At 45.2% G+C, this 24600-nt stretch overlaps 1 protein-coding gene across 17 annotated transcripts in view; it reads left to right on the top strand.

The window, feature by feature from the left end:
- LOC137435466 (transcriptional repressor CTCF) overlaps positions 1–24600 on the top strand; it is a 167318-nt gene that overhangs the window by 54140 nt on the left and 88578 nt on the right. For 16 of the 17 annotated variants that reach the window (XM_078784292.1, XM_078784293.1, XM_078784291.1 and 13 more), the window contains one exon: positions 11918–11983. In XM_078784292.1, coding sequence (XP_078640418.1) covers positions 11918–11983 — 66 coding nt within the window. Of the gene's footprint in view, positions 1–8170; positions 8181–11917; positions 11984–24600 lie in introns of those variants that run through there. The other variant, XM_068129265.2, reaches the window with a different exon arrangement.

Here is a 24600-nt window from a genome sequence, read left to right as displayed (position 1 = left end):
GAGCCACACTCCAGAGGGTCACCTTTCCCCTTGTATAGAGGGACGAGAGTACTCAGTTCCCAATCCACTGGAATGCGGCCTTCTTTCACCACCAGATTACAGCTCTCTGTCATTCTCTTCACACCCCAACTTCCTGCTGCCTTCAACATATCTCCCACAACTCCCGTCGGCCCTCCCGCTTTTCTACCCTTCATTGCTTTTATCGCTTCCTCAACTTCCTTCTCAGTTATCTTCTCTGCCGGTCCTAAAACTGGGTTACTCTCTATGTTGCCATCCCATTCATTCTCTGTATTCAACAGCATTTCCATATAGCTTTTCCATCTTCCTTTAATTCCATCTGGGTCGACAACGATTTGTCCCACTTCATCCTTCAAGCAACTCACCCCCATCACATCACCTCTCTTTCGCTATCTGCTTTGCAATCCTGAATACTGCTTTCTGACCCTCTTCCGAATCCAAGCGTTCTCCGAACATTTTCCTACATGCCTCCTGCGCCTTTGCTACCTCTTTCTTTGGAGCCTTCCTGGCTGCCTTATAACTTTCATGCTCTGCTGTTTCTGCTCCCGTACCCTTCGCCTTCTGCCACTCCTTGAACTTCTTCCTCTTCTCGTCAATCCTCTTTCCAACTTCATCATCCCACCACCATGTTTCCGAGTGCCTCGGTGGTCCTTTTGTCCATCCACATACCTCACCAACGGCTCCCAACAGACTAGCTTTCATTGACATCCAACCACTTTCAAGCTCAACCACATCATCCTCGACCCTATTCAGCCTCTCTTTTAATGCCTCCCTTACTGTCCCCTCTTTCAACCTCCACACCTTCATTCTCGGTTGGTACTTCACCCGCCGAGCTCTCCTCGCACCTTTCACCCTTATGGCGCAGACAACCAAGTGGTGCTGTGAAACAGCCTCCTCCCCCGGGATCACCTTTGTGTCCCGGAGGTGCCCCCTATCTCGCCTACGCACCATCAGGTAGTCAACGGTTGTCGTCGACCCACCTGACGTGTATGTAACAAGCTTATTATCCCCTTTCTGGAACTGAGTATTACAAATCAACAAATCAGCTCCATCAGCAAACTCCAAAATCCTTTCACCTTCTCCATTTCTCACACCACATCCGTAACCCCCATGAACTCCGTCAAAACCATCCATACTCCTTCCCACATGTCCATTTAGGTCTCCTCCTACCACAACAACTTCCTCATGTTTCACGTTTTCCATCAGCTTCTCTATCACACACCAGAACTTGTCCTTCTCTTCATTGCTCCGACCAACCTGCGGAGCATATCCCGAGATGACGTTCACCAAGAGCTTTCCAATCATCATTTTCACCATCATCAACCTATCACTCACTCTAGTCACACTCACCACACTGTCTACAAACTCCTCAGAAAACAGGACACCAACACCATTCACGCCCTCCAGGCACCCTTGCCACACAAACTTGTATTTCTGTCCCTGCCTACCCTTCACCATTCTCACACCACTTCCCTTCCATCTCGTCTCCTGCACACAACATATGTCCACTCTTCTTCTGACCAATACTTCCACCACTTCTCCTGATCTCCCTGTCATTGTCCCTACATTCCATGTCCCAAACCTCTGAAACCGATCTCCACTTCAGGCTGTACCCTGCCCACATGTAGTTGTAATTGTCATGGTTCTCTTTTTGAGGGAATGTTTTTATGGCCGGATGCCCTTCCTGACGCCAACCCTCTTAGTCGCCTCTTACGACACGCAGGGATACGGCGTACCTATTCTTATCCAGGGTACACACTGGGAAACGTTTAAAACATGGAAATTCTGGGGGGTGGGGAGGGCGGCGTCAGCATCACGGCTGCGGTTTAAACATATTTAAACAAATATTTAAACAAAACCATGAAAAACAATCTGGGAAAAGTCTCTAAGGGTAGAACGTGGATTTGAGAAAGCAGGAGCAGAGGTGAAAGAAAAACGGTATATAGGGGGCGGGGCACAAGTCGAGACGAGGAGGCCGCACGAGACACCAGGCCGCACAAGGCGCACGAGGCGCGAACAAAGAAACGACTAATTACACACAAATTTGCAACAACTACAAAACCAAAACCAAATAGAAACACAATAACACATACACAACAAAATACGCAGTGGAAATTTGACAAAGAAACGAACGGGAAAACACTCAAACTTTGATGCCGTGGAGAGATCGAAGCAAGCCCCTTCGCTCGAGGGACCGGAAGTCCGAAAATATTTATATTATTATATTTATTATTTATTTATATATCTATATATATAAAGCAGTAAAGTATGTTTGTTTGTTTGTTTGTTTGTCCTCTTATAACTCGAGAACTACTCATCGTAGAGAAAAACCAAAGGCATATTCGGAATCAGTACGTCTCAGAGCAACTACAGCACACCTTAAATTTTTTTAAACTTCGGGTTTTAAAATTAGCGTATTAGCGCAGAAGCGCTAGCAGAAGAGGGAGGGAATCGAAACATGGGCCACTGTACGTTCGTTTAATACGTACGCGCTTGGATGGGCGGGGTGTATGGCGTTCATGAAATGGTCGAATGCGGAAGTGCTTGAAGCCGTTGCGAGCGACTCGCACGATCTCTTGTCATGGTCCACAAGATTATCACAGAGACGTGCAGCTTCCAGCATTACGAGATGAGACCAGTCCCAGCCTTCTAGGCCCCGTGGTTGGTTCAGACGACCCCGACAAAGGACGTGTTGGATTTTATCGCGAGCCGATTCGAGCGCCGACGTGCCGGCGAACAAAACCATTCATATCTTTTTAACGCGTGGTTCGATTTTTACAAAATAAACTTTTTTTTGAAGGGCTGAACCGTACGCTCACAACAATACCGAGTTTGACCCTGGGAGAGCCGTTTTGCACCAGCAAAGGCGCCTTGTTTTCTGTGATGACCATGTCGTGCTGCATAGATTACCATAAATTATAATTTATGTACCCTTCTCCTCTTCTCCCCCCTCCCCCCCCCTTCCCTCCCCCTACCCCCTTCCCCCTCCCCCTCCCACCTGTTCCCCTCCCCTCCTCTTCCCCCTCCCCTCCTCCTCCCCCCCTCCCCCTTCCCCTCCCCCCTTCACCTCCCCCTCCCCCTCCCCCCTCCCCCTCCCCCCCTTCCCCATCCCCCCCTTCTCCCTCCCCTCCCCCTTCCCTCTCCCCCTCCCCCTCCCCCCTCCCCCACCCCCCTTCCCCTCCCCCTCCCCCTTCCCCCTCCCCCTCCCCCCTGTTCCTCTCCCCTCCTCTTCCCCCTCCCCTCCTCCTCCCCCCCTTCCCCCTCCCCCTCCCCCTCCCCCCTCCCCCCGTTCCCCTCCCCTCCTCTTCCCCCTCCCCTCCTCTTCCCCCTCCCCTCCTCCTCCCCCGCCCGGCAATGCCGGGTACTTCTGCTAGTATATATATAAAAGAAAGTTTTTGTTTGTCTGCGCAAGCTAATCTCCTGAATGGTGAAAGATAAGAGGAAACCTCCAATACAAAAAATGTCGGGACGGGCCCCGGGAAGGTTTTGGGCTTGGTGGCGAGACCGGCCGAGGCCCACCCCGGCCGGGCCGGGCCTATTTCGCAATTAAAAGCTGAGCTGAATTATAGTAGTCAATCTTCTACGGCCACGAGTAAAAGCTGAATTATGGTAGTAAATTCATTCAAAAAGAACCAAAAATGTCGGGACGGGCCCCGGGAAGGTTATAGGCTAGGTGCTGAGGCCGGTCGAGGCCGCATCGGCCGGGCTGGGCCCATTTCACAATTAAAATCTGAGCGAAATGATAGTAGTCAATCTTCTATGGCCATGAGTAAAAGCTGAATTATTGTAGTAAATTCATTCAAAAAGAACCCGGGCAACGCCGGGTGCTTTCGGCTAGTCTACTATATTAGAGAGCCATGGTGTGTGTGTGTCGCCATTTTTTTCAGAGATGGCCGAACGGATCTTCGTCAAACTTTCAGAGGTTCATCAGTGAATGCTTGGGATTGTTGTAGGCAAAAAATAAATAAATAATAAAAAAATATTTAAAACAGGTTCGTTTTTTGGGGATTTTCAAAACATCGCTCTATAGTGCCTAAGCCTTTTTGATTAATGACAGTTGTATACAAGTACACATTCACATAAATAAATACAAAACAATTACCATACATTTGAACACAAATAATCAAACAATACTGGAAGCGGTCGATGTTGGTGGTCAGCCTCTTTATCTTCCTGAACATCATCATACTTAACTCAGAAACGTTATCAACAGTGCAGCGCCACCTTGTGATTATGACAGAGGGTATTACAATTTCCTTTTTTGTCCCCCGTCGCTCAGCGGAGCGAAAGGGGGTCTATGGCTTTCCCCTCCGTCCGTGTGTCCGTCCGTCCGTGCGTCCGTGCGTGCGTGTGTGCGGGCGTGTGTGTGTGTGTGTGCGTGTGTGCGTGCGTGCGGGCGTGCGTGCGTGCGTAAGCGAAGGACCGCATTCGAATTTGGTGTGTGGGTGCAAGCCACGTCAAAATCCAAGATGGCCGCCGCCATGTATGTCTGATGCCATGTATGTCTGAACCTTGTAACCTGCATATCTTGAAAAATAAGCGAAGTACCAACTTCTAATTTGGTGTGTGGGTGTATCTTGCCACAAGGAAGAAAGCTTTTGAAAATTGGGTCGCCACGTCAAAATCCAAGATGGCCGCCGCCATGTATGTCTGAACCTTGTGAGATGAATATCTTGAAAAATAAGCGAAGTACCAACTTCTAATTTGGTGTGTGGGTGTATCTCGGCATAAGGACGAACGCTATTGAAAATTGGGTCGCCACGTCAAAGTCCAAGATGGCCACCACCATATATATGTCTGAAACTTGTGAGCGAAATATCTCGAAAAATAAGCAAAGTACCAACTTCTAATTTGGTGTGTGGGTGTATCTCGGCATTAGGAAGAACGCGATTGAAAATTGGGTAGCCACGTCAAAATCCAAGATGGCCGCCACCATATATATGTCTGAACATTGTGAGCGAAATATCTTGAAAAATAAGCGAAGTACCAACTTCTAATCTGGTGTGTGGGTGTATCTAGGCACACGGAAGAACGCTGTTTAAAATTGGGTCACCACGTCAAAATCCAAGATGGCCGCCGCCATGTATGTCTGAATCTTGTGAGAAGAATATCTTGAAAGATAAGCGAAGTACCAACTTCTAATTTGGAGTGTGGGTGTATCTCGGCAGAAGGAAGACCGCTATTGTAAAGTGGGTCGCCACGTCAAAATCCAGGACGGCCGCCACCATATATATGTCTGAACCTTGTGAGCGAAATATCTTGAAAAATAAGCGAAGTACCTTCTGGTGTGTGGGTGTATCTCGGCATAAGGAAGACCGCTATTGTAAAGTGGGTCGCCACGTCAAAATCCAAGATGGCCGCCTCCATGTATGTCTGACCCTTGTGAGCGAAATATCATATCATAGCATGTTTTCTGCGTGTTCCACTTTGTCAACTCACATGACTTCCCCGACGGGGGACCTAGGCGTAACGCTTGTTTACCTGGACATCACTGAGGTTAAAGCACTCTTTGCATGGGTAAATGTTTCCTACTTTCCTTCTCCCCCTGCCCCAAAGTGGAGGGGCCTGTCAAAGCCACCCTCACCCCCCCAAAATATGTATATGTAATATATCTTTCCCATCCCTCTACCCTCACCCCCCCTCTCCCTTCCACTACCCCCATTCCTTCCCTCACCCCTCACCTCTCCCTGTCCCTTCCACTACCCCACTCCTTCCCTCACCCCTCCCTCTCCTGCCTTCGCCCTCTCCCCCCTCCAACCCCTCCCACCCGGTGTTGGGTATTCCTGCTAGTGATAAATATCCTTCATGCAATATCTATTTTGCTTTCCTATTTTGTCCCATTGTTGCTTCGCTTTTATTATTCGTGGAGAAAGTGTGCATTTTTGTCCCCCGTCGCTCAGCGGAGCGAAAGGGGGACTTTGGCTTTCGCCTCCGTCCGTCCGTCCGTGCGGGTGTGCGTGCGTGCGGGCGTGCGTGCGTGCGTAAGCGAAGGACAGCATTCGAATTTGGTGTGTGGGTGCAACCCACGTCAAAATCCAAGATGGCCGCCGCCATGTATGTCTGATGCCATGTATGTCTGAACCTTGTAACCTGCATATCTTGAAAAATAAGCGAAGTACCAACTTCTAATCTGGTGTGTGGGTGTATCTAGGCATAAGGAAGAACGCTATTGAAAATTGGGTCGCTACGTCAAAATCCAAGATGGCCGCCGCCATGTATGTCTGAAACTTGTGAGATGCATATCGTGAAAAATAAGCAATGTACCAACTTCTAATCTTGTGTGTGGGTGTATCTAGGCATAAGGAAGAACGCTATTGAAAATTGGGTCGCCACGTCAAAATCCAAGATTGCCGCCGCCATGTATGTCTGATGCCACGTATGTCTGAACGTTGTAACCTGCATATCTTGAAAAATAAGCGAAGTACCAACTTCTAATCTGGTGTGTTGGTGTATCTAGGCATAAGGGAGAACGCTCTTGAAAATTGGGTCGCCACGTCAAAATCCAAGATGGCCACCGCCATGTATGTCTGAACCTTGTGAGATGAATATCTTGAAAAATAAGCGAAGTACCAACTTCTAATCTGGTGTGTGGGTGTCTCTAGGCACAAGCAAGAACGCTGTTTAAAATTGGGTCGCCACGTCAAAATCCAAGATGGCCGCCGCCATGTATGTCTGATGCCATGTATGTCTGAACCTTGTAACCTACATATCTTGAAAAATAAGCGAAGTACCAACTTCTAATCCAGTGTGTGGGTGTATCTCGGCATAAGGACAAACGCTATTGAAAATTGGGTCGCCATGTCAAAATCCAAGATGGCCGCCACCATATATATGTCTGAAACTTGTGAGCGAAATATCTCGAACAATAAGCGAAGTACCAATGTGTAATCTGGTGTGTGGGTGTATCGATTGGGTCGCCACGTAAAAATCCAAGATGGCCGCCGCGATGTATGTCCGAACCTTGTGAGATGAATATCTTGAAAAATAAGCGAAGTACCAACTTCTAATTTGGTGTGTGTGTGTATCTTGCCATAAGGAAGAACGCTATTGAAAATTGGGTCGCCACGTCAAAATCCAAGATGGCCACTACCATATATATATGTCTGAACCTTGTGAGCGAAATATCTCGGAAAATAAGCGAAGTACCAACTTCTAATCTGGTGTGTGGGTGTATCTAGGCACACGGAAGAACGCTGTTTAAAATTGGGTCGCCACGTCAAAATCCAAGATGGCCACCGCCATGTATGTCTGAATCTTGTGAGATGAATATCTTGAAAGATAAGCGAAGTACCTTCTGGTGTGTGGGTGTATCTCGGCATAAGGAAGACCGCTATTGTAAAGTGGGTCGCCACGTCAAAATCCAGGACGGCCGCCACCATATATATGTCTGAACCTTGTGAGCGAAATCTTAGTCAGGTTCACTATGTTAACAAATATAATTTCGTTCAAAATTTTGGTAGATTAGCAAAACTATACATTTTTGGAATATACAGAGCATGGAGAATCTGAAAATCAATGTTGGCATTTGCACAGACACCTGCATGGCCGCCATTTTGGATTTTGAAAATGGCCACCATAAAATACATATTTTGCGCGATCTCGGCTTCTAGTCAACCTAGAGACTTAATTAAGTATGCTAATCCTATGTTTTCTGGGTCAAGGAATCCAATAAAGGCCTCAAAATAGTGCTCAGGATTATAGAAAAGCAACAAACAGAGGTAATTGAAAACCTTTGTCTTTATATTTGTGATATAACTGTATTACATAATACATGATATTGCAAGTCCTTTGAAGTTATAGGTTGTTATCGGAAGTTATAGGTAGTATCAGATTGAACTATAAGTCCTATACACAGGATCTACGAGGTCTATACCATTCAGGAATATGCTTTTACAGATCTTCATCACTGTCCTGAGTGTCATTTTCGCAAAGGTGTCTACGCAAATGTAAACATTAATTTTTGGATTCCTCATGCTCTGAATATTCCAAAAATGTATAGTTTTGCTAATCTATCAAAATTTTGAACGAAAAAACATGGTGAACCTGACTATCTCTTGAAAAATAAGCGAAGTACCTTCTAGTGTGTGGGTGTGTCTAGGCATAAGGAAGAACGCTATTGAAAATTGGGTCGCCACGTCAAAATCCAAGATGGCCGCCTCCATGTATGTCTGACCCTTGTGAGCGAAATATCATATCATAGCATGTTTTCTGCGTGTTCCACTTTGTAAACTCACATCACTTCCCCGACGGGGGACCTAGGCGTAACGCTATTCGTACCATTCAACAACAACGCAGAAAATAAATAACTGTGGTTAGTAGTGACACTAGTGTTACTACTGAAGATATGATTTTTCTGGTTTTATTGGTCTTGTGGTTTTTTTGGGGCATTTCGGTTTTCTAATGGCTTTCAGGTTTTTATGCCTCCGCTGACAAAGTTGCCGGAGGCATTATGTTTTCGGGTTGTCCGTCTGTCCATCCGTTCGTGATAGGTTTTCGTTACCGCGATAACTTGAATGGCTGAAGGCATCTTAGTCAAACTCAGTGCAGGTATGCATAATGAGGTGTAGATGAACTGAATAGATTTTGGGGTCACGAGGTCAAAGGCCAAAGTTCAGAGGTCATGTTAGGTAAAAATCCTGTTACCGTGATAACTTGTGAACTAGTGAAGGGATTTGACCAAAGTTGGTACAAGCATGTATTATGATGCAAAGATGAACTGATTTGATTTTGGGGTCAAAAGGTCAAAGTCTGTAATAGGTTTATAACTTGAAAACGGCTGAAGGGATCTAATTCAAACTTGGTACAGGTATGTATAATGGTGTAAAGTTCAACTGATTAGATTTTGGGATCAAGAGGTGAAAGGTCAAATGTCAGACGTCCAGTCAGGTAAAGATTCTATTACCGAGCTAACTTGTGAATCATGGGATTTTCACCAAACTTGGTATAATTATATATTATGATGCAAAGATAAACTGATTCAATTTTGGGGTCAAGAGGTCAAAGATCAAAGGCATGTTAAGTTACAATTATTTCACTACTGTGATAACTGAAGAATGGCTGAAGGGATCTAAGTCAAACTTGGTAAAGGTATGCTTAGTGATGTAAACATGAAACGATTAAATCTTGAGGTCAAGAGGTCAAAGATCAGAGGTCATGTTAAGTAAAAATTTGTTGCCGTGCCAACTTGTGACTAAGTGATGGGATTTTTAATAAACTTGGTATAAGTATTTAATTTATGATGCAAAGATGAACTCTTTGGATTATGGCATCAACAGATCAAAGGTCAGAGGTCATATCAGGTAAAAATGTGCTAACCTGAGAACAGCTGAAGGGATTTAAATCAAACTTGGTGCTAGTATGTAAAATTATGAAATAATGTGGGCGGAGGCATATCGGTCGATGTCACGTTGTGACGTCAGAGTGTCGTTCTAGTTTTCAGTTGTGATTAATAAACGGAGTTGTGAGAAAGGACATTAAAATCTGTTGATCTATCAATGTGATTATTTATTTTTATAACGAGAGGGAATATGATCCAATGAAAATGGTGAGAATTGTGAGAGCGCATGTTGATCGATCGTGTGTGCTAGCAGGCAGAATAAAGCCTCTCCGAGGCATTCACAAGTTTTACATGCATCACATGACCTGAGAGCAAAAGAGTATCTGTACTCCAAGTAAAGATGCATCTTATAGGTGCCCTCAGGTTGTATTAATTGTGTTACAACATGCAGTGTTGGGAGCCTAGACGGGACCTGGCGAGTTGTATACATTAACTAAAAGTTGTATACATTAAGTTGTATACATTAACTCCTTGGCACACCTGAGCTCCTCACCACATACAAGGCTTTCATCCGCAGCTCAATGGAATACTGTTCCCCCTCTGGGCCGGTGCTCCTGCCTCACACCTAGCTCAGCTTCACGCTGTTGAAACCAAAGCTTTCGGAATCATTGGAATCTCCCGCGATGAAGCTATCTCTGAGGGCCTTTCACTCACTCACCGCAGGCAGGTTGGTGGTCTTTCTGTCTTCTACCGACTCCTCTCCGGCCTTGCTCCCCCAGCTCTCTCTGTGCTCTGTCCCCCTAATATTCCTACAGGTCGCACAAGATCTGCCAGCAACCCTCTTATGGTTAAACTGCCAAAATCTAGGCTCTCTACCTTCACTGCTCACCTTCACTCTTTCATTCCCCTTTTCTCCCACCTCTGGAACAAACTCCCCCACTCCCTTCAATCCCACTCCTCCCTCCAGGTCTTTAAAACAGCTCTTATCTTCCCCCATCCAAAACCTTGATCTTTTCTACCCCCGCTAATTCACCCCAGATACACTTTTTTTTGAAATTCCATCTTCTTTCCTGGAATTCCTGGCAGTGTCCATATGTTTTATACCTCTCCCACCTCCCCCCAAGCCCTCCCCCTCCCACATTTCTCTCGATGTCCTTGCTCTCAAATGTTGTGTTTGTGTCCTTCCCCCTCTCTCCCCATCTTGTGTTCCGCTCCCCTTATTTTGTGTTTTATGTGTCGGTTGACTTTTTGTGTGATTAATGTTAGCTCTTTCACGAGCCTCGATCTTGTATAATGTATACAAACAAAAAAAAAAAAAAAAGAGAAAAAAAAAACAAACAAAAAAAGTTCTGTTGCCGCATTTTTTGTAGAGCGCTTGATAAGTGGCTAAAGCATGAAGCAAGCACTCCATCGAAACCAATTATGAGGAACGGCTGGCTTGGCAGGCGCCAGCTAGCTGCTTGGTAACTGAACACACCACTGGACAACTTGACAGCATATAGTATACATACAACGATTTTGTTTAAATTTACCCAAACACCCAGTTTTCATTCGTTTCGGGCTGCTATGTTTCAGGGTTTTGGAATTATGGAGGAGACACACCGAGTGACACACACACACACACATCTCAGTTTTTCATTTCTGTTCCTCACAATTCTACCACGCATGCACTCACACTTTTGGGCTGCTATGTTTCAGGGTTTTGGAATTATGGAGGAGACACACCGAGTGACACACACACACACGCACACACACATCTCAGTTTTTTATTTCTGTTCCTCACAATTCTACCACGCATGCACTCACACTCTTAATTAATTGTGCAATATCAGTTTTTCCAAAACGTTAACATAATTTAAAGGATTGTTTTAAATGATGTTAATTTCATAACATTCAATATTCAACTTTATTTAAATTGTAAACCTCAAAACATAGTTCCCTTACCTAAAGTAAGTACCTTAATCTATAAACAATTGAATCGTTTCCTTACTGCACGGATCATCAGCTGTGCACCGTTCTTCCTCGAGGCGGATCCACAATTTGACACACACACACACACACACACACACCACACACACACACACACCACACACACCACACACACCACACGCACACACACACACACACCACACACACACACACACACACAGACATTTATTATTATTATATTGTTGATATAGCCAAATATTCAAAAAGGTCTCATACCCTAGAAGTGGGGAGGGGGAAGGGGATGGAGTGGGTGCCACCCCTTCACCCTTTCCTTCCACCCAACCTCTCGGGCTTGGTCACCTCACTAGTTATTAGTGGGAGCGGTGGCTGAGTGGCAGTTATATTGAGTCAACCAGTGTAGTCTTGTATCACATGTTGAGCAGGAGGATTACCCTATTCATTGAAGGTCATTAATGAACCGGTTGGGTTGTTACCAATGTGAGATGGCAGTTCTGAAACTCACTCAATTTTCCTGAAGCTTATAATTGAAATCCTTAATACTGCTATCTTCATGCAGCCAGATTTGAACTCATAAACTGTGGGATGTCAATCTGTTGTGCTCACCATTAAGCCACCACTGTACCATTTATACAGCTTTAAATGATTGCTAACATATCTTTATTTATTATTCAGGTCATGACTCTTGATGACATACCCAAACAGAAAATGGAAAATGAGGAAGCGGATGTACAGGATATGGTAAGGATTGCATTGTAGATATTCTGCCTTGCAGTTGTTGGTATAGAGAGTATATGGCATGATTCTTTTGAAATGACAAAACAATTTTGTACTCACCACAAAATAGTCACTTATGAGAAACGTCAGTAGTCAATGCTGTAACGTTGGTTTTGTGCTTGCTGCCAAATGAAATGATGCATATACATTTTGTACATCCATTTTTCAATTCCCCATGTTGAATGCTTTGTGTGTGTGACAGGCACAGATGTCTTCTTGGCATTGACTTCGTGCTTCGTTTACTACCACACTAATTTACTGTATCCCACACTTTTACATACATTTGTGACAACAATTAAACCCTACGTTTACTTGAATACTTTATTTAAATAACTTGACCTCCCAAATGCTAAGCCACCAACATTTATCAAAATAACTAAATATGCAGCAAGGGAAAATGGGGGGAAATTCTCAGAAATGGTGCTAAAATTCAGCAATTATTTGTGGGTATATGTGTATGTATGTTTGAAACTTATAGAATCGTAAAGGACGTGGCTGGCCTCCACCCAATTTTTCATACGTGCTGGCTGCTGGGGGTACCCAGGGTCAGGGCACAAAATAATTTCCCTTTCCCTCTTCTCCACCTCGCACGAGGATGGGGAGACGACTTGCAATATTTGCCTCTGCATGTGACACAGTGCACGTGGTTTACTGATCCCTGGTGAAGGAAGGTGGGATTGCTAGCTGCAGGCACAAAATAAAGTAGCCACACCCACCCCCCATTTATAGTGCAAATAACAAGAGATAAAGCCCAGGGGAGCTAAATAAAGTTTGTCTGTTTGCATACATACACAGACTTACACACACAGACCAATGACAATACCCTCTCCATCATTTTAAGAATGCGTGGAAATCTTAATGCAGTTGTCTTGATAACTGGAATATCTGCCAAATTTAAATTAAATATTTGGAATAGGGTCATATGTAGACCATTCTCACTAATTTTAATACCATCAATTTAAACTCCGCCCCTCACCTCGCTTACATCCGTTTAGTTAGAGAAATAATTTTGCTGCATAGCATCCCATATACAGTAATACCCCGGCCTATGTCATTAATTGGTTCCATAAGCCGTGACGTAACTCGGTTTTTGACGTAAACCAGGCGTAATGTCTTAAAAATGCCTTAAAATGAAGACAAACACCGTAATTCGTAAAACTAGAGTAAATAACTGGAGGAGGCTGCGGCTTCGCCCTGAATCTTTGCCGCTCCCCGTCGGGAGTCCCTCCGTTGTTTTCTATCGGTCGGGTCTTCTCCTCGAACGGGGTGACCAGCACGGACGTGTCAACCGTGAGCTGGCTTGTGTGCCGAGTGGCTCCGCGGCCCGCTTCACCACGGCGTGCTTTACCCAACGTGTCCGAGCAGTTTCACCGGTGGTCGTGTCGTGTCGTCTGTGACGAACGAACGAGCTCAGGGTTCCGTGAACCCGGCCGCCCCGGGGATCGACGCTCGCCTCCGAGTCGTATGCGTGCCCCGTCTTTCCTCGAGCGGCCGAAGTTGCTTGCTTCTTATTTTTGGACGATGCGATATACGCAGAAACGACGACGTACAGGCAGGCATTTGCAAATCCATGCACATGTGCACATGCACACGTCGATCGGTTCTTTACAAGGATATGCATCAACAACAACTTGCTACTCCCTGCACCACAGATGTCAATTTCCAAACAATTTACCTACTCCCTCTACCTAACTTTAAACTACCCTCCCCGGGTATTCGTGAAGGGGTCCATCCTCCCCCATCTACTCCTTCGCACCATGCACTCCACACCACTCAATCCACACTACTCACTCCACACACCATTTATTCCCACACACCAAGTATTCTCTCCATTTATCCACTTGCACCCCATGCAAGTCAATCACTCAACACCATTACACATGTCCTCAATACACCACTCATACACTTTCTCCGGTCATCCCAGACCATTGCCTCATTTCACCAAGTTCAACGATAACCAGATTCTCACACACACAACCATTCTTGACCAATGCCTCATTTCACCAAGTTCATTCCAGAGATCCTCATTCAATTCCTCATTTGCGCCTAAAGCTCATCCTCATACTCACACACGTGATACACCAAGATACACCAAGAGCGGCTTCAGCTTGAAGTCGCCGGTGCAATTACCCCCAAGCATTAGCGTTAGCCGCTCCTTCGCGACTTTGTAGCCTGGCATGGTCTTCTCCTCCTTCGAGATAAAGGAGATGATGATGTAGGAGTGATGTAAAGTCGCACATAATGACGTTCGCTGAACTGAAATTTACTCTAGAAGAGTGGCGTAAAGTCGGATTTGACGTAGGTCGAAATGGCGTAAAACGGGGTATGACTGTACTCGGTTGTGCTGAATTATTTTTCTCTCTACAAAATCAAGGCTAATGGAAGAGCAAAGTGATGGTGTTGAGTATGAACCGACAGATGGTAATAAATATTATGGGTAAGGATGGGGGGTGACCTGAGATGTTGGTGCACCAACTCCTTTAAGCCCTGAAGGGGAGAGTCAGTTAACGCGGCCATTGGTAGGCGGTTCCTCATATGGAAGAAGCAAGGAACAAAAGAGTTGAGGTGCACATTCAGCTAATATTTTGGAAGTTTCACCAGAAGGAGGTTACTGGAAAAATTCATGCGTCATAGAGTTCCTGCATTGTGTACTGTATAATTTGGCTGTACAGCAATTAAAACAGGTTTTAGCATCTCGCATTGTGTTCTTTTCAGCAACGTCCCGTTATTGCAGAGTGGGAGTCCAGCAATTCGAATGTGTCCCATGATTGTACAATGGAGGTCCAGCAATCTGAATGTGTCCTGTTATTGTAGAATTGGAAATCCAGCAATTTCAATGTGTCCCATTATTGTAGAGTGGAAGTCCAGCAATTTCAATGTGTCCCATTATTGTATAGTGGAAGTCCAGCAATTTGAATGTGTTCAATTATTGTGGAGTGGAAGTCCAGCAATTTGAATATGTCCCATTATTGTAGAATTGGAAGTCCATCAATTTTAATGTGTCCCATTATTGTACAATTAGTGAGGTACCCGTGCTACGCACAGGTGGGAGACCAGAAGCAAACAGACAATGCAGAAACGGCGAATGCTAAAGCATGAAACCAATAAATTCCACATTACTGTAGCACCTTCAGTCGCACGTCAGACATGGACAGCAAGTTCGTGACGAACTTCCATGAAAAATGTACCCGTTCGCAAACAAACAGGTACGTTTGCTCCATACCCAGTCAATGCCGAATCTGCTTATGGCGATCCGCGAATTCACGTTTAGAAAGTAGAAACCATCATGGCATTTCGTCATTCACTTGAACTCGATATCTCTTTTTTCATTCCAAACAGCATAACTCCAATCACAAATTAAATACTATTAAGTATTAATATAAAAAATATACTTTTAACCCTTTGAGTACGGCATTTTTTTTTGATAAACATACCCCAGTACGGGATTAATTTGGCATTTTGGTACGGGAATGCAACCATGTACTGACGATCTATTTATAGGTATAGTCGATGATGTGTAGTAACGTCATCCGTACACAAAACTTTTTCGTGCGTTGCGGCACTGGACGTCATCCGTACTCAAAGGGTTAACAACATTCGTGACATAAACAAATATTTAAATCCTGATGTGAAGTTCCGTACGGTTGGGTGAACACAATTACGAATTCAAAATCGTAATTGTATTCACTCGATTCCAATCATCAATTGATACTTTAACAAAACGATTAACACGATTAACGTTTAACGATTTAACATAACGGATGAATGACGGTTGTATTGGGATATGATCAAACCCGCGCATTGCCGTCATCTGTCCACTTCCGGATTTGCTGCAGGTTCGTAATTCTCATCAAAATCTAAACAGTATTTGTAGAATTTCAATAAAAGCCACATCACTGTTCATATCGGTAAATATTATTCCATCATGTTTGGAAAAACTGGAAAATTGGAAAAACTGGAAAAATTGGAAAAACAATATAGCCTATTTTACTCGCAGGGGTCCCAGGAATACCCACCCAAAATATCGTTGCGATCGGTTGAGCCGTTTTTGCGGTACATTCGAACGGACAGACGGACATTTGGTGAATTATAGTAAGATGAAAGTCCAGCAATTTGAATGTGTCCGGTTATTGTAGAGTGGAAGTCCAGCAATTTGAATGTGTCCCATTATTGCAGAGTGGAAGTCCCGCAATTTGAATGGAACCACCGTTAGAGGCCATTTTTCCCTGCAGAGCAGGGGTTGGCCTTTTTTGGGCACCGTAGTCCCCTTTTTGAAGCAATGTTGTATGGCCGGATGCCCTTCCTGCCGCCAACCCTGTTAGTCGCCTCTTGTGACACACGGAATTACCAGTGAACTGGTACTCAATTTGCCGACCTCGGAAGGATGACAGGCTGAGTCAACCCCCCTGGCATTAATTCAGCGATTGACCGGGATTCGAAACCCGTATCCTAGGATCCCAAGCCAGCACCGCAACCGCTAAGCCAACACCAGGCTAAGTCCCGCAATTTGAATGTGTCCCATTATTGGAGAGTGGATGTCCAACAATTTGAATGTGTCCCATTATTGCAGAGTGGAAGTCCAGCAATTTGAATGTCTTCGGTTATTGTAGAGTGGAATTCCTGCAATTTAAATGTGTCTGGTTATTGTAGAGTGGAAGTCCAGCAATTTGAATCTGTCCCATTATTGTAGAGTGGAAGTCCAGCAATTTGAATGTGTTCCATTATTGTAGAGAGTAAGTCCAGCAATTTGAGCTTGTCCCATTATTGTAGAGTGGAAGTCCAGCAATTGGAATGTCTTTGGTTATTGTAGAGTGGAAGTCCAGCAATTGGAATGTCTTCGGTTATTGTAGAATGGAAGTCCAGCAATTTGAATGTGTCCCATTATTGTGGAGTGGAAGTCCAGCAATTTGAATGTGTTTCATCATTGTAGAGAGTAAGTCCAGCAATTTGAGCTTGTCCCATTATTGTGGAGTGGAATTCCAGCAATTGGAATGTCTTCGGTTATTGTAGAGTGGAAGTCCAGCAATTTGAATGTGTCCCATTTTTGTAGAATGGAAGTCCAGCAATTTGAATGTGTCCCATTATTAAAGAGTGGAAGTCCAGCAATTTGAATGTGTCCCATTTTTTGTACAATGAAAGTCCAGCAATTTGAGTGTCCCATTATTGTAGAATTGGAAGTCCAGCAATTTCAATGTGTCACATTATTGTCGAGTGGAAGTCCAGCAATTTGAGCATGTCCCATTATTGTAGAGTGGAAGTCCAGAAATTTCAATGTGTCCCATTATTGTAGAGTGGAAGTCCAGCAATTTGTGTCCCATTATTGTACAATGGAAGTCCGGCAATTTGAGTGTATCCGGTTATTGTAGAGTGGAAGTCCAGCAATCATAATGTGTCCTGTTATTGTAGAATTGGAAGTCCAGCAATTTGAATGTGTCCCATTATTGTACAATGAAAGTCCAGCAATTTGAACGTGTCCGTTTATTGTAGAGTAGAAGTCCAGCAATTTGAATGTGTCCCATTATGGTATGGGTGCCGGTGATAGCTCGCCTTCTTTTTGTGAAGGACACCATGGGATCTTTAACGTCCACCAACTAATGTTGGCAGATGCAACACCCAGTTTTACATCCATCTGAGGGTCTGAGATTTGCCGTCCATGCACATATTGATGCCTCGGCCTACCTGCAAGACATTTGGATGACAGTTCGCAGCTGGGCCGAGATTTGAACCTCGGCTAGACTAGTGTGCATACATCTAGGGCCGAGACCTATGGGGATGAATTGGTGAGGGCAGATGGGACAAAACTAGAATAGGAAGTGTTAGAATAGTGTTCGGCCACAAACCTATTTGCGATGGAAGAGGACCTCAGCTTCCTGCTTTGTCACTCCATTTACCTCAGGGCCTTGGATTCCACCACTTACCAGGGCATAAGGTGAGCTTTAGTTGCACCTGCTCACAATGGAGAGCCATAATCGATGGCACTGCTGATGAAGATCTTGATGCTGTGACGATCTGAGAGTTGCCAAGAAAAGAATTTAGTTCTGTGGAAAATTTGAAGGTACCTCCTCGCCTTGGAAGCCAACTGAGATATATAGTTGTTCGTGGGTTTCTTATATGAATGAAATCATTTTACAGTACATCACACATTTACTGCAGGAAAATGGTGCCACATGCCATATACAGTGCATTCAGAAATTATTCAGACCCCTTCACTTTTTTCACATTTTGTTATGTTGCAGCCTTATGCTGAAATCGTTTAAATTCATTTTTTCCCTCATCAATCTACACTCAATAACCCATAATGACAAAGAGAAAACAGGATTTTAGAAAGTTTTGCAAATTTATTAAAAAGAAAAAACTGAAATATCACATTGACATAAGTATTCAGACCCTTTGCTATGACACTTGAAATTTAGCTCAGGTGCGTCCCATTTCTCTTGATCATCTTTGAGATATTTCTACACCTTGATTGGAGTCCACCTGTGGTAAATTCAATTGATTGGACATGATTTGGAAAGGCACACACCTGTCTATATAAGATCTCACAGCTGACAATGCATATCAGAGCAAAAACCAAGCCATGAGGTCGAAGGAACTGCCTGCAGAGCTCAGAGACAGGATTGTGTCGAGGCACAGATTTGGAGAAGCCGACAAAATTTTTTGCTGCATTGAAGGTTCCCAAGAGCACAGTGGCCTCCATAATTCTTAAATGGAAGAAGTTTTGAACAACCAGGACTCTTCCTAGAGCTGGCCGCTCGGCCAAACTGAGCAATCGGGGGAGAAGGGCCTTGGTAAGAGAGGTGACCAAGAACCCGATGGTCACTCTGGCTGAGCTCCAGAAATCCTGTGTGGACATGGGAGAAAATTCCAGAAGGACAACCATCACTGCAACACTCCACCGATCTGGGTTTTATGGCAGAGTGGCCAGATGGAAGCCTCTCCTCAATGAAAGACACATGAAAGCCCGCTTGGAGTTTGCAAAAAAGCACCTAAAGGACTCTCAGACTGTGAGAAACAAGATTCTGTGGGCTCCATCCATCTTTCTGTGGGCTCCAAACATAACCTCCATCCATCTTTGGTAGTGGAGGTAATAATGATAATGTTGATACAAAACGATATTCCCCCTCCCCACGGGGTTTTTGTGACGTGCGATATTGCCCCTATCACCCTCACGGAAGTACATTTTATGATGAGGGATTTTAAAATATTATAAACCACAAAACAATTATGATTACCCTTTAAACAGTCGCTGCTGCTATTTAACACTAAACTGAAGGAAATGTGGAGGAATCCCGACATCCTTGAGGCATTCTATGCTTATCACGTTCACCACAGACGAACAGACCTGATCCTAGATATACTGTAATCTATATACCCTGGAGAGGATAATAACATGACCCTTACTGCCGCTTCTGTGGGGAGTTGGTGCACTCGTTAAAAACAGTCAAATCCTTCGATTCTTCGTCTTTTATCCTGATATCAAGCAACCCGCCAAACCGAGCGCAAACCTGACTTGCGCTCGGTTTGGCGGTTCAGGAGTCAGAAGGAAAGTATCCTGAGAGAAAAGTGCGACGATCTTGCGATATGGTGAGTGCAGTACAGCGGATGGTGCTTATCCTGGGTCGGGCCTCGGGTTTCCTCGACGTGATCACCTCAAACGGTGTTTAAATTATCATTGTACATGTAACTCGTGTCGTGTCTTTTGAGGCCTTGTACCGTGTCCTACCTTGAGGCTTTGTTTTTCTCTCAGCGGTCCGTCGATTGTGTTCCAATAACTTTCGTTCTCTGTTTTTCCCAGTATTTTCACCCCATAGCCTACTTCCTTGTTTAAAATCTCAACTCAAAAAACAAACAAAAAATAAACATTTCCTTCTCTGTTCTTATTCGTTGTTCTTATTCGTTTATTCGTTGTTCTTATTCGTTCGTTCGTTCTTCGACCATGTGTTTCTCCCCCTTTTCCCCAGATAGTTTTCACTGTTAAACTTTAAAATGTTTACACTTTCCCCTGAAGGACTGTATTCTGTCGTATATTAGAACACCTTTTTCTTCTTCTTCTTTAAAAGGTTGCTTTCGACTTGCTCACCAAATCTATTCATCCCCCAAAAAAAATCCATCTCTTACAGTTCCTCTTTTCTACATTCCCTAAACTCTCCTGCACTCCATCCCCCCTCCAGCGTCCTAAAACGTATCTTTGACTCGAAGGTCACAAGAAACTCATTTTGCAATAAATGTTCGTTTCCCATTAATCGTACACTTTCTAAATTCCAATCTCACCCCTCCCCTCCAAATCTTCCCCATCACCCCTCCCCTCCAAAACTTCCCCATCACCCCTCCCCTCCAAATCTTCCCCATCACCCATCCCTTTCAAATCTTCCCCCTTGCCCCTCCCCTCCAAATCCTCCCCATCACCCATCCCTTTCAAATCTCCCCCCTTGCCCCTTCCCTCCTAAACTCCCTCCGCACCCCTCCCCTCCAAATCTCTCCCATCTCCCATCCCTTTCAAATCCCTCCCCTTGTCCCTTCCCTCATAAACTCCCCCCTCGCCCCTCCCCTTCAAATCTCCCCACCCTCATTTCTTCTCCATTTCCCCCCTCTCACCCCTCCTCCTCAAAGCGTCGTCCCCACTTCTTTCCCCTTCCAACTCTCACCTCCATCTCCCCCAACTCAACAGCTCTCCCTACCTCTTCCTCCTCTTCCACATCTTACCCTACCCCTCCTCCCCCCTGTTCTATATCCGATGCTCCCCCTTCCTCTTCATTAACGGTATGGACCGCAAACATCCGGGGCCTTCGTTCAAACTTAACTGATCTCTCCATACAGGTTGCTTCTGATAAACCAGACATGATCTGCTTAACAGAAATGTTCCTCCTTCATGATGTCTCTGATTCCTTAGTATCTCTCCCGGGTTACTCCCTCCTCCGGTGTGATAGACCTGAGCCTCGTCCTGGAGGTGGGGTTGCTATCTTTATCAAAAACTCTCTTTCTCACTCGCCCTGCACTGCCCTCTCTCCACCTCACCCCCAGGAATACTTCTGGCTACGGCTTCCCCTTCGCTCCCACCTCTTGTTCATATGTGTGTTGTACCGTCCACCAAACAGTGATGACTCCATCTACATCTCGCTGTCTGATAATATGGACCAACTTCTATCTACTCATCCCAACTCTCTTCCTCATATGTGGTGATTTCAATTGTCACCATGCCAGTTGGCTGGGTGTGGGTACCTCTCTCACCAACCATGGCTCCTCAGCAAAGGACTTCTGCGACTCCCTGGGACTGACACAATCTGTCAATTTCCCAACCCGGATCTCAGTCAACGGAGCATCTTCTCTTCTGGACTTGGTTATGACTAACTTCCCTGAAAATGTCTGCTGCTCTGCTTCTGCTCCAATCGGCTCATCCGATCTTGTGCTTGTTAAAGTGGACATCTCTCTGACCATTCTCAGGGAGCCTCCTCAGCGTCGACGAGTCTGGCATTTCACTCAGGCCAACTGGCACGGTCTTCAAGCAGCCATCAATCATCTGGACTGGTCTCCCATCTCGACCACCTCTGACATCAACTCATCCTGGGAATTCTTCCAAAGTAAATTACTCTCTCTTGTGCCCAGATTTATCCCATCTCGTCTTCAGTTGTCATACCCTTCCTCCCGTCCATGGTACACGGAATCTTGTGGTGAGGCTGTTGCCCAGAAACAACTTGTCTTCGTCTCCTGGAAAGCAAATCCAACGGAAGGAAATCTCATTTCCTTTCACAAAGCCCGAAACAAGTGTGTGTCCACCCTCAGGAGAGCCAGGAAACAATATCTCTCCGTTCTCAAGACCGAACTCTCTTATCTGTCTCCCTCTTACAAATCCTGGTGGCGTCTGGTCGAATCTGTTTCTGGTGTTTGTTCCCCCTTCATCCCCTCCCTTACCTCAAACGGCTACACAGCTGACTCTGCACGTGAAAAAGCTGAATGCCTCAACTCTGTGTTTGCCTCTAAATCTTGTGTCCCAAACCCATCCCTCTCTGTACCCACCGTACCCAGTCGTACCCAGCTGCTCCTGGACTCTGTGTCCTTTCCTCCTGACAAGGTGGAAAAGTTTCTGTCAACACTCGACTCTGATTCTGCAACTGGACCTGACGGCATCAGCCCACGGGTCCTAAAATCCTGTTCTTCCGCGCTTTCACTCCCTCTCTCTTCTCTTCACCCTCTCTTTTGCTCAACGTCATCTGCCATCTGCTTGGAAATCAGCCAACATCACCGCTTTACACAAAAAAGGTGCAAAAACAGATCCTAGCAACTACAGACCAATCAGCCTTCTCTCAATTATCAGCAAAGTCGTGGAATCCATCATTGCTTCGGATATGAAATCTTTCCTCTTCTCCAATGGCTTGATCTCTGATCATCAATTTGGTTTCAGACCAGGTCACTCTACTCTGGACATGCTGCTTCTGCTGTCTCAACAATGGATGGAGGTCCTTAATGCCAAACAGGAAATTAGAGCTGTCTCCCTCGACATATCACGTGCGTTTGATACGGTCTGGCAACCCGCTCTGCTCACCAAACCCTCCTCCTTTGGTATCCATGGAAATCTCCATGCATGGCTGGCATACTTCCTCTCTAGTCGTAGTCAACGTGTGGCCCTGAATGGGTTTCTCTCATCTCCTCTTCCTGTTCAGGCTGCAGTTCCCCAAGGCAGTGTTCTGGGCCCTGTGCTTTTTCTGGTGTTCATCAATGATCTCTCTGACTCTCTTGAAAATCCTATCTATCTCTTTGCTGATTACTCCACTCTCTGCCGCTCCATTCCTCATCCCTCAGATTGGCAGTCTGCAGCCTCCTCACTCTCTGCAGACCTGGACAAAATCACAGACTGGGCAAACAAGTGTAACATGTCTGTCAATCCTGGCAAATCTCACACTCTTACGATGTTTCTCCGAAAAGACCGACTGGACAACCCTCCCATCCACTTTCTGAATTATCCTCTCCAAGAAGTTCTGTCACTCAAGCTTTTGGGCCTCACTATCTGCATTGATCTTTCCTGGGAAAACCACATTTCAAATCTGGCCTCCAAAGCCAGTCGCCGACTGGGCATCCTCCGCCGTGCGAAGTCCTTCCTTGGCACACCTGAGCTCCTCACCACATACAAGGCTTTCATCTGCAGCTCAATGGAATACTGCTCTCCCCTCTGGGCTGGTGCTCCTGCCTCACACCTAGCTCGTCTTCACGCTGTTGAAACCAAAGCGTTCAGAATCATTGGAATCTCCCGTGATGAAGCTACCTCCGAGGGCCTTTCACTTACTCACCGTAGGCAGGTTGGTGGTCTTTCTGTCTTCTACCGACTCCTCTCCGGCCTTGCTCCTCCAGCTCTCTCTGGGCTCTGTCCCCCAAATATTCTTACAGGTTGCACAAGATCTGCCTGCCATCCTCTTATGGTTAAACTGCCAAAATCAAGACTCTCTGCTCACCTTCACTCCTTCATTCCTCTTTTCTCCCACCTCTGGAACAAACTCCCTCACTCTCTTCAATCCCACTCCTCCCTCCAGGTCTTTAAAACAGCTGTTCACCACCATCTCTTATCTTCCCCCATCCAAAAGCTTGATCTTTTCTACCCCCGCTAATTTCACCCCAAATACTTTTTTGAAATACCAACTTCTTTCCTGGAAGTCCCTGGTGTCTTTGTGTTTATACTTCTTCCCACGCCGCCTCCCCCCAAGCCCTCTCCCTCCCACACATTCCCGATGTCCCTGCTCTCAAATGTTGTGTTTATGTGCTTCCCCTTCTCTCCCCATCTTGTCTACCACTCCCCTTTTTATATACTTTGTTTGTCTGTTTGATTTGTTTGTGTGATAAATGTTAGCTCTTTCACGAGCCTCGATTATGTATACAAAAAAAACACCAAAAAAATATATAAAACCCTTTGGTCATCAAGCTGCCTCGCATCATGTGAAGAAAAGTATGTTTTCTTATTAATATCGTCCAATGCCAATAACCCCAAAATGCCAGATGCCAGCCGATATATCAGTCGCCACTGTCCAGACCTGAACACCATTGAAGATGTATGGGACAATGGATCGGTAGATGTGTAAAAGCTGACCGCTGCCAAGTAATATGCGAGGGCTGCACCAAAATCTACTCCACATTTGGCAAAATCTGGATTGAGCTATGAAACAGGATATCATTCCTTCATTGCGTTTACGGCTTCAATTCTGTATGATCTCAAAAGACATGCTACTTTTTTTTTTTTGAAATACAAAGATCTGGGCCCATGGAGGAGCTGAACGACAAAGCGCAGCCGATAAACTACCAGGGCGTATGGGGGAGGGGGGTGAGGGACGGCAAGAAGGGATTTTGTACCAAGATCAAGTACCAAGGATACACAAGCAGTAATAGCACAAACATGAGTATGAATGGCCCAGAGAGCAACAGAATGGGAAAGGATAAGCGGGTGTAGAAGAGATTATATATGTGCATGGAGGAGCTAGTGATGGGGAGATATCGATGATGAGGAAGTTATTGTTTTCAACCACCTCAAGAGGATATTGTTACAGATTCGTCACTTCCGCTGTTGTGGTTTTCACCCACTTGACATATTTCTGATATTA

This window comes from Myxine glutinosa, chromosome 9 (genome assembly GCF_964187855.1).
Source record: "Myxine glutinosa chromosome 9, kmMyxGlut1.1, whole genome shotgun sequence".
NCBI classification, from domain to species: Eukaryota; Metazoa; Chordata; class Myxini; order Myxiniformes; family Myxinidae; genus Myxine; species Myxine glutinosa.
Note: the sequence above shows the minus strand (reverse complement) of the source record. Positions and strands in the feature narration are given on the sequence as shown.